Source organism: Myotis davidii, unplaced genomic scaffold (assembly GCF_000327345.1).
Source record: "Myotis davidii unplaced genomic scaffold, ASM32734v1 scaffold147, whole genome shotgun sequence".
In the NCBI taxonomy this organism is placed as follows: Eukaryota; Metazoa; Chordata; class Mammalia; order Chiroptera; family Vespertilionidae; genus Myotis; species Myotis davidii.
In genome coordinates, this window is record NW_006383010.1 from 3,957,465 (window position 1) to 3,968,994 (window position 11,530).

General features: G+C 35.2%; 1 protein-coding gene across 1 annotated transcript in view; it reads right to left on the reverse strand.

Annotated features, from left to right (window-relative positions):
* Positions 1–583: 583 nt before the first annotated feature.
* The window catches only part of TRDN (triadin), a 107,830-nt gene continuing 96,883 nt past the window's right edge, over positions 584–11,530 (reverse strand). The window contains exons 6-8 of the mRNA XM_006778437.2: positions 5,804–5,857; positions 4,471–4,530; positions 584–1,136 (exon numbers count right to left, since the gene is read on the reverse strand). Coding sequence (XP_006778500.1) covers positions 889–1,136; positions 4,471–4,530; positions 5,804–5,857 — 362 coding nt within the window. The 3' untranslated portion in view covers positions 584–888. The remainder of the gene's footprint in view (positions 1,137–4,470; positions 4,531–5,803; positions 5,858–11,530) is intronic.

Consider the following 11,530-nt stretch of genomic DNA (forward strand, 5'->3'; position numbering starts at 1 on the left):
TTTTAGTCCTCGAATAAAATTATTCAAAACTACTGGAATACAGAGAAATGTTATTTTGCAATACTCCTGAGAAACCTGTGCAGGAATAGTCCCTACAGAGCAGATCCCACATTCTGTATGGGGAGTCTCCGGTTGTGTAGCAGTTGGAGCCAGGAATGGACTTAGGGAAGGACTGATTCAACAAGGGACAGAAATGTGAGGCAATAGGCCCTCAGCTGCCCTCTTAAAACTCCACCATTTTATGTTTACATAGCACATTTCCATAAAAAATTTCAGGTGCACATTTCACTTCCATTTAAATGCTCTCTACTATTTCTATCAGTAGGGATGTAAGTTTAACATCAATCTAGCTGAAGAACCACACAGTATGTCAGATACAGAGCTTTCCAAAGTCATACACAGTCATAGAAGCTGGCAAAGAAACTTGAGCGTTCTTCTAAACCTTTTTGCCTATAAAATTAAATGAATTTAATAACTTAATGTATATTCTAAATTATATGCTCTTACAGAGGCAACAAAAATGTATGAATAGTTTTTCTATATATTTGAACATATACCCCTTAAACTACTCCTTGAGAATTATTATTTTTCTTGGACTATTTTTCTCCAAAGAGTAGAACACATACAATGTTTGTTCCACATCTTAATAGAACTCTCTTATCTTGAGAATTCAACATTTATCACCAACCTTTAAATAACTTCAGATGCTAACTCAAATCCTCTTTTCAAAATACTTCAAAGTGCATCTTTAGGTATGTAGACACATTTGCGTATGTCTATAAATAAATTTTAATTTCCAATTTATTATATTTCTTTCCAAGTGTATTTACTTATACAAATCTTTTCCCCCATTTGATGTCTGATCTCAGTCTTTCTCAGACTTTAATTTCACTCTATCTGCTTCTTGCCCAATATTCTCTTACAACCTCCAGCCGCCTTGTCTGAATGTTTACCTTTCTGTTCATGCTTGGACTCAGCCACGGTCTCTTTCTCATCCTTTCCTTTGGGTTTCGGTGATGTTTTCTGTACTTCTTTTCCTTTTGCAGCTGATGGCTTCACTTTCTCCTGCTTCCCACCTTTCGGTTCCTTTTTAGTCTTTACTTCAGTCTTTTCTTTAGTCTTAGTTTTCTTCTCTTCTGTATGGGTTTTTAAAAAGTTGGTTTATTTTTGTTCACTTATCAACACAGCATTTCATATTTCACTGGTTGTTAAGAACAATTTACAAAGAAAGAAAAAAGAAAAAAAAACAATAGAAAAATAGTATCTCTGAGATAAATACTTGACACAAATACCATTATCTGACTTTTACATAGTTTAGGAAGTGCCACATTAGAGTAGTAAAACAAAGGAAATGTTGGACTCTTTCGTAATTTGCACGTGAACACATTATTTTTTAGGTAGTTAGGAACTTAGTATATCAACAAGGAGGTATTGCAAATATGCAGGGGGTGTGTATACAGGCATGTTCAATGAAAGGCACTGCTCAAACCAAAAAGCCAGGAAAAGAGATCAGATAATTTTGTTCCACAACTGAATATCTTAAAAGTCACTAAAGAGACTGAACTGTCAACATAAGACTTTTTAAAGATAACTATTGGGAATATAAATGTAAAATTACTCGCAATGATGATGACTTAAAGGGATCAAACAATAAAATCCATTCAAGGATGACTCAGACATTCAGTTTCTGGTAACTTGACTTTAAAGAGATGTAAAGAGAGCAGGAATTAACATATTGGCTCCTGCAAATCTTAAGTCAGAAATAATTATTATATTGACTTTTAAAGCACTTAAATGTATCTCAGTAAATAGAAAGGGCTACAAATTAGAATATGTATGAATATATATTAATTATAATATATACACATATATTTTATATACAAACATTATTTTAATTTGCTATTATGTGTGTCTGGAGGAAGAGAACTGGGAATATGAAATAGTCTGTGAACCTTTCAATTATCTTTTTAAAGAGCAATAATAATATAGCATACATTTATAAAAATTGTTTATAATAGATGCAGCATATTGGACATCATTTATTCTAAGGGATCATACATAATCACTAGATATCAAAATAAGTCTACTACAATGTTGGGACTCTCATGTAATTTATCAAGGTAATGGCTAGCTTTTATTGTCATTCATGTTGAAGAATTTGATGAAAATATTATAATCAAGTTTCTTGACTTTAGTACACTAAACAATGATTTGAAATTAAGATAATATTGTGAGGTCCAGTGAAGAATAAAGAGAAGAATGAAAATGATGATACCTGATATTTACAAAACCAGAATTGTTTGGGGTATTTCATTTTCTTAAATAGACCAACATCTCCCAAAGCTCCATTCCTCAGAAACTTTACAGGGAGACGCTGATACTGTGTTAGGAATAGGGGGATATTCCTATGATCAAATAAATTTGGAATCACAAAGTTAAACCAGTTTCTTTAAAACTTCTCAATGCTGAAGTGTCTTGAGCATCTTCAAGGCAGGGAGTTACACGATGCACTGTTTTCCAAAGTTACTTGACCATTAAAAATCTCATTGAAACACACTCAACTGCCCCACAAACTTCTAATGTCTTTGTGGCTCCTGTGACTATATTCAATTGGAGATTTTCTTCTCCTCCCTTTAAACCATTTCTAAACCTCCTTTGTTAGTTTCTGCTCTTTCCCACCACAGACTCATTTCGACGACTGAAACCATCAGCTCTCTGCAAATCACTTTAAGTCAACATCATTCCAGAAGCCCACACCAAACATTCATTAGTTTCTGCCTGGAGAGAAAGCTCCACTCAGATGGCCAACAGCACCTGAGCCATACAACTCATATATATTCACCCAACAAATACTGCCAGAGAGCTCATGGTGACCTGGGCTCAGAGCTAGTTTCTGGAGCTCTAATGACCAGCAGAATAATCTCATCTGAAGCATGCTTAGGAGGGCATTTAAAATCTTGTGATAGCTGGCCCCATCCCATCTCTCTTTGCATAGCATTTCCCAACAGTTTCTTCCTCCACTGGACTGCTTTCTTTTTCTTGAATATCTCATGTATTTTCCACATGTCAAACATTGCCAGAAGGCATTCTCTATATTCCCCATGTTTCCCCCATATATGAATTTCTTTGTGTTAAATTCATATGCAGCAAGTGGTGCTGCCACTTTTATTAATCATTAGTTCACCTGAGCTTCCACCAAAATGGCATATGCAATGGAGAACCAAAGTGAGAACCAGACTCTCTTTCATCCATCTTAACTTCAATAAAATGATACTGGTTATCTCATTGAGAAAATTTACATATATATATATATATCTGTCTCAAATACCTAATTATTTGACATTAAATAAATGCGTTAAATTTTGAAAATAGATTACATTTTCCATCTAAACAATTCGTTCATCCCTTGAAAATACTAGATTGAGATTTCTAAACTATGCTGATCACATAAAACTTATATTTTAATAGTTCATATTGAACTATCAATTAAATTTTATATTTTCCTAATATCAAACCAGTGGTAGACAAATTTGGCATAGGATAAGCTGATAGATGTAATCCTCCAAATACTTTACTTTGATCATGTATTTGATTTTGGGGGGTTTAGTATTAAGAACTTGGGGATTCAATGGTTAAAATATTAATCAAAATGCATGATTTACTTTTTCTTCTTAAAAAAACAATCCTTAATTAAAATCTTCTAAAAATCAAACTCAATGTGTAATACTGGCCAAAAGCTGTAAACCTTATTGTCATAGTAACAAATTACCTAAAACATCTTCTTGAAACAACATCCATTCAATATCTCCTGGTTTCCACGGTTCAAAAGTATTGTCACCATGTGGCTCAATACATTCTCTTTTTAGTGTCCACAAGGCTAAAGTCAAGTTATTAATAGAGTGGCATCTCTTACTAGAGGCTCTAGGAGGAATGGGCTTTCATACTCATTCATTGTGTTGCAGAATTTTTCTCACACTTTCCATGTGCCCTCCTCAATTTTCTTATGTAAAGGATGTTTAGGAGAGCAACAAAGTCAGTTCTTCTGACACTTCAAATCTTTCTCTTTTGCCCCTTCTCTAAGGTTTCTAAAAGTTCATGAAATTACATTGAGGTCACGTGGATAATTCAGGAAAATTTCTGTATTTTAGATGAATTTTAACTACTTCTGCAAACTCCTTTCTGCTATATAATGTAACATAGCCATTGGGATGACATCAAGGGATGAAAGGCATGGGGTCCAAAATTCTGCCTACCACATATGGGAAAGTTCTTTATTCTCCTCTCAAAGGTGGTCATTGTTTTATGTATTCAGTTTTATTATTCTTTAAATATTAAATTTAAAATGTAAGGCCAAATTAGTGTTTTATGTAGAGGAAACTGTGAATGCTTACAATCATCCAGCTGTTACCCAAAATGTAAACTTTAACAATAAAAGAATTTAGTTATGAAAATAATCAAGAGAAAAGTTACCTTTTGCCATTGTCTTTGTTTCTTGTTTTTCTTTTTTCTCAACTTTTTCCTTGTGAGTTGCTTAAATAGAAAATTTTATATTAGTACACACTTTTAATAGATTTTAAAGCCAGGTTTTCTCTTCACCTCAGGCTTATAACCACCAAAATAATGAACTATTTCAAAGATTTATGACTCTAAAGAGCCAAACTCAGAAATAAAGAGCTACCAATGTAATAATATCTGAATAGAGTCCGATTTTAAAGACTTGGAGTGAAGACTGAGATAGCATTTTGAAGTCTAACCCAAATATTCTAGGAATAATCCACTCTAAAACAAAAGCAAAAAAGTAACTGGGAATTTTATTTCAGATCATATATTAATACAGATTTTTGATGAATTAAAGTGAAATGTGAAAGTTTTTAAAACTTGGGGAAAATATTATTAACTAGTGATTTAATCTGTGGGAAAAGATTTAAAAGCAGAAATACCAAAAGTAATATTTATCTAGCTACATGCAAATTTAGGAATATAAACACACATACTCACACATATCTATTCCCACAGACAGACACCATTACATTAACTAAAAAACTGAAAAAAATATTTGAAAAGTGACAGACAAGGATATATACTCAAATGAAATGCACACATATTATCAGGAGAAATAGGTAATGAGTACTTATAGTTACACCAGAAATATAAATTGCTAAAGTTCATACTTAACTCTTTGAATCTATAGATATAAAGCAGTTAAAGTGAAAAAATTGATCTCTACTTAAATGCAGTTTTTTTAAGAGAATGAGGAAAATATCTATTTACTGATATTGAAAGTTCTCTAGATAATATTGATAAATTATAAAAGTTAGAGTAGAGGATATGCTAAATTTTGTGTGGAAAAACATGGAGAAACAATAAGTTATATGTCTTATAAATTCACGATGAGGCTCTGAAAGATATACATAAAACTTATAAAAGTCTTTTACTATGTATTATGTATAGATAGGATGGAATGGGAACCTGGAGGGTGGGAACAAGGCAGGAAATTTTTAACAATGTATCTTTATGCATTAAATAATGAATCTGCATTATGTATCCTAAACAAATAAATAAAACAAAAAATAAAAATCTAAAGTCTAGTCTAATAGGTAATCAAAATATGCAACAGAGTTCAAAAGTCTTAAGCATCTCATTTTCTTCAACCCAGAAATTACTCTTTTCAGATTCAATTATAATAAAATTATCATAATATAAATAAAAACATAAATGTATGATCATCTAAAATCTGATGTAAAGAAGAGGCCAAATAGGAAGGAACCAATTTCTAAAAACAGCAATATCAAAGACACTATACCTTTCTTTTCAGGTTTTTCTTTTTCTTTTACTTTGTCTTTTTCTCTGTGTGTAACTGGAAAGAAATAGACAATACTTTTTATTAAAGTAAACAGAATAAATGATGAGATGATTGCATGGCAGTCTTTGATGTCAAAAACTTACTTTCTGCCTTTAGAAATCTTTCTTTAACTGGCATGAAGTTTTACAGAGGGGATTAACCATTAAGATAATTATAGATTTCTTTACTTCTATTTTTACTTTATAACAAAACTAGGTCTAATTGCAAAGATAAGAATACCCCTCAGCTTTTCCAAATTTTCAAGTTTAACTTAATTAAATGAAAAAGTTTTAAAATTTCGTATGCCATATGTCAAAGGAGGCTGGCTCAATACTGGAGAAATGCCAAACATATGAGCATAAAAATTCAGGAGATAATCTGAAACTGAAGGAAAGTATAACCAACCTAAATAGTACATGTTAATCTTCTCCAGAAACAATTCACAATGAAAGTTTTGAAAATATAGTGAGATAAGACTAGATGACACCAAATCCCTCCAGAGTAAACAAAGTGTAATTTAATATTAGCTGTGATCCAATTAATTAATATAGTCAGGCTCCAATTTAAGTCATATTCTTACCCCACAATGTAATCATACATCTTATTAATGGCACCTCCAATTATCTAAGCTAGAAACATGGAACTCACCTAGAATTTGTCTTTTATTTTCCATTTTTTCATTTATCCAACTTTTCATACCTGTTTAATATTCCTCTTACCTATCTTCTTTTATCCAATATTACATTTTCTGACAATCATTTATTTACACAGAAATACAGAAAGAGTATCTGCCAAGTGCTAAAGACCCTGCTAGGCAAGACAGACTCCACGATGTCAACAAGCTAATGGATGATGGATGCTAAATAAATAATTATACAGATAATTAATTGAAGTTAGTATGGCTGCTATGAAGAATATATATATTCCTGGTGGCATGTCAATGTGCACAGTGAGACCCAATCTAGTCTGTGTGTATGGAGAAGGCCCCATGGTAGAATTGACATCTACAGATACAAAAGATGAGAAGAAATTAAGCTAGTAAGGGAGTGGAAGGAAAAACAAGAGGCAATTTCAAAAGTTGAAGTAGGATGTTCTTCTTAGGTATATGATTACACATATCCTATATAATAAAAGCCAAATATGCTAAGTGTCCGGTTGTCCATTCAACTATTCAAAGCGTAATATGCTAATGATATGTTAAGGCTGCTCAATTGCTCTCTATGATGTGCACTGACCACCAGGGGGCAGACATTCGGACTGGTAAGTGAGCTTGTGGCTGGGGTCTGGCTGATGGGGACTGAGCAAGTAACGCCCTGGAGCCCTCCTGTGGTCCCTCTCTGGCCCCGATTGTGCACTGGTGGGGTCCTTCGGCCTAGCCTGCACCCTCTCACAATCTGGGACCCCTCAGGGGATGTCAGAGAGACAGTTTTGGCCCAATCCCACAGGCCAGGCCAAGGAACCCCACTGGTGCACAAATCTGTGCACTGGGCCTCTAGTTATTACAGCATCCTGACTAGTCTTTGAACCTTTTGTTCTCAGAGTAACATTGAAAACATGAATATCTGATTATACCACTGACCAGTCAAAAGATTATCTCCCTCATTGCTTAGCATGGTATCTGTCATATAGTAGGTGCTATATCCCCTTGAACTTTATATCTAATTATAATAAAACTCTTGGAGTTCTGCCGTGTGCTCTCTTAATGCCTTTGCATCTCCCCACTGCTCATTTTTACCTGGAATTTCCACACCCCCATACCTTCACCTCTACAAAATGTATTTTGACCTCTACTTATTTTATACACCAACTATACCATGTGCATAATTCTATTTTAGCAAGTAAATAAAAATACTACAATTGTTCATATATCTGACAAGCCAGTAGGTGAAATCTCTTTAGGGACTACTGTGTATTATTTTATGTTTGCATCTGTGGCTCGTCATATGGTGTCTGTCACATAGTGGACTCCTAATAGATATTTTTGAGTAAGTGAAATTCTAAAGTATTACAAGAAGAGTTATTTTCATCTTCTAGTACAATTCTATTCATAGATGATTTGATAGAGATATAATTTTGCTTCCATCACAAACCATTTTTACAATGTGTTAAAAAATTTCTTAACTAATAAAAAGCCAGTGAGAAACAAAAGAAAAATATTCCCTAGAACATTATTTTTTTCATTCCACATTCAATGATTCTTTGAGGTGCTTCTGAGTTACTAAATGCAATATAACTATCTGACAAAATAAGGAGAGGACATCAGTATTCACACATGACCACCGATAGCTTAGTCCAGTTTCTTTGGATTACTATTCATTAAGCTGAAAAACCAAAATAAAATCTTGGCAAAAACAAAGCCTCTTTTAAAGTTTCTCTAGGGGAAACCTAGTTTGTGTGAGATAAGCTGTGTTTTCGGAGCCCTGATTGGCAAGGCCCCCAGGAGAACACCTAATCTGCCGCTGCGAAGGACCAGACCTCTCCCACCTCGGACAGCTGGCTGTCCACAGCACTAAAGGATTTTCTGGTTGACATGCTCCCTGGGTGCAAATGGGAGCATTCACACAAAATCAGAAGAGCAAGAGAGCTGCATTCAGACTCAAAGCAGCATATGAATGCCTCTTTTCTCTTACCCTGTGGGAGAATCTGGTTCCTCGCCGTCTAAGTTGTGATTTGCAGACACAGTCCTGTACGCTGGCATTTCATTTCCCCCTCAGAAATGGCACCGCAAGAGTTTTGGGAAGCAGCTGGATCCCGTGCTCTAGGGGAGCTGTTCAAAATGGCAGACGGCCACTAAACCTTCTTGGACAGAAACTTCAAACTTTGGCAAGACTGCGCTCAAATACCAAGTTTTAAAACGTCTTTCATCAAAACAACGCAATCGTCAATCAAGCTGCCTGAATGATCGCTCTAAAATAAAAATCATTTGCTCTGACGATTGCATTTTCTTGTGCATCTCTTTACTCACAACCCACAGCCAGAAGTTTGTATGTGGAAGAAGAAGAAGGTACCCTCTTTTCTGTCACCAGATCTGTTTGGCAGGTGACATCTTACAAGGCCAGTTTTAGCTCAGGGTAAAATAAGCTGGTTGCACCTGCTAGAGCTTAATTTGTTTGTCATCCTTATTTACAAGAAACAAAAGTCCCTTCGGGAGGCTGATAATTAAAAACAAATGGAGTCCACCAGTTGGAATGGCCCCGATGCTTGGCACCCGAGTTGGCATGGCCCTGCTGTTTCTGCACTTGCCCAGATTCTGACCTTTCCCTGACCAGAACGTTCGGCTCAACTCAGCTCCGAAGTGTGTCTCTCAAACTTCCCCATATGGTCCCTCTCCAGCACTCTGCAAGCTGCGCCCTGTGCTTTCACAGCGCCCGGCTCGGGCAACCGGCCAGCCAGGCTGTGTCCTTTTCTGAAGTGCATCCGAGCTCACAGCTCCTGACCTTGAGACTCTTCGCCAGCTAAGCCTTCCGAGGGGCCCAGCTGTAGGCACTCGGGGCCAGATTGTCAGAGCCCTTTGCTGGTCTCTCTGCTCTTACTTCAAAAATGAAGTTTTGGTGTCAAATTTTTTTAAGTTTTATTTTGTAAGGACTACTATATTCTTCAATGGATGGTTAGCAAATAAATTTAATGAACCCAAACTGGAATTCATACTTGACCTCAGAGCTACTGTATAGGATGAGTTTTGAGTGCTCAAATCAAAACAAATCAGATGGGAAAGCAAGTGATCATTACCTCTTCATATTATGAAAGACTTTGGGGAACATGGTTAGCTGTAATAGATTTTGCTGATATTTCTTTTAATTAATTTCACTGCTTCTCAGCTTTCTGGTGTTTATCTTGTGGAAGCTATTAGCACTGATGTGGTCTATACATTTTAAGTATGTCAAATTCTCAAACAGCTTCATAACTTTCATATAAACCCATGCTTGCATTCATCATTTTTTTATGAAAGAGCAGGATACAAATTCACTTTAAACCCCTTAAAAATTCTGCTTTCGCCACCACTAAACACAAATGCCAGATATACCTTTGGTTCTTATATATGTCTCTGCGTGTGTTTCACGTTGTTTTGTAATTAATTAGTACAATTTCCATTCTGTACTCAGGCAAAATGATCTACACACTTTAAGCAGTATATAATGATATATTCCTGAGTACAGAAACTTTTCAAAGATTGCATTATTCATTCTTGCTACGGGAAGGATTTGTCATTTTAAATTTAATAAAAGCACCCCACTTTAGAGCTGGTTGGAATCAGGTCAATTAGCCTGAATTTCTTTATCCCTGGAGGAGAAAACATAGGCTCATAAGAGTCCCTTGAAGAACAGAATAGAAATATAGTTGTCAGAGAGCTAAACTAGTATTCTCTCAAAAGTAGGCTGCCTTGTACATCCCAGAATTGTAAACTTGTTCTATGAGCCAAAGTGTGGTGATTGGGTTCTCTAAGCATGTTATCTACAATCTAGACCAGTGATGGCGAACCTATGACATGCGTGTCAGACAAACTCATTTTTTTGGTTGATTTTTCTTTGTTAAATGGCATTTAAATATATAAAATAAATGTCAAAAATATAAATTTTTGTTTTACTATGGTTGCCAATATAAAAAAATTTCTCTATGTGACACGGCACCAGAGTTAAGTTAGGGTTTTTCAAAATGCTGACACACCGAGCTCAAAAGGTTCGCCATCACTGATCTAGCCTATAATACCATGCACACCTTTTCTATAATAAAATTACCTTCATTTATGTATTATTAAAGTGAAGATTAGGCAAATTACCCAAAATTAAAAAGCTCATCTGATACATATACATTAAATCACAAAACATAAATTTAGATTCCAAAATATGAGATTTACTCTGAAATCTGGTTTAATTATATGGGTAACTTCCCCTTCACCCGGGGCTACAGAGCCAGTCAGAACCGTAATCACTTCCTCCTAAGGGAACAGTCACTATGGAGGTGACACACAGCTTTGTGTAGTCTTCTGTTCTCATTTTCCAGGTTTATTTTGCACTGCTGCCAAAGAGGAAAAGAAAATATATTTTGTACTTTAATGAGTCAATTATATACAGCTGAGAGAAGGCAAAAGTAAAAGTTTGTACAAGCTGACTAAACTAATTTGTGGGCTTGGAAAGCATTTTTACAAAGGGCTACATGATATTTGGATGCATTTTAATGTCCTGTCCTTTTTTGGCTTTTGAACCACAATCTTCAGCAAAATCCTATGCCAGATTATGATTCCTGCCCTGTAATTGTTTCCCAGAAACCAATCTAAACCAATCAGCGTTATTTTTATATAAATTACCGTTTTATTAAAAAGGAACAAGCCTGCCGGTGTGCCTCAGTGGTTGGGCGTCGACCTATGAACCAGGAGGTGACAGTCGATTCCTGGCCCAGGCACATGCCCGGGCTGTTGGCTCAATCCCGGTCGGGGGCCTGCAGGAGGCAGCCGACCAATGATTCTCTCTCATCATTGATTCTATCTCTCCCTCTCCTTTGCCTCTCTGAAATCAATAAAAATATATACTTTTTAAAAAATGGAACCACTCTGTAAAGTACATGATTGTCTAACCACCATGCTATACATCTGAAGCTATTACAGAATATTATTGAATATAAACAAGTAAAAAATAATTAAATATGTATATATAGATAAAAAAATATATAAGCTCTAACCGGTTTGGTTCA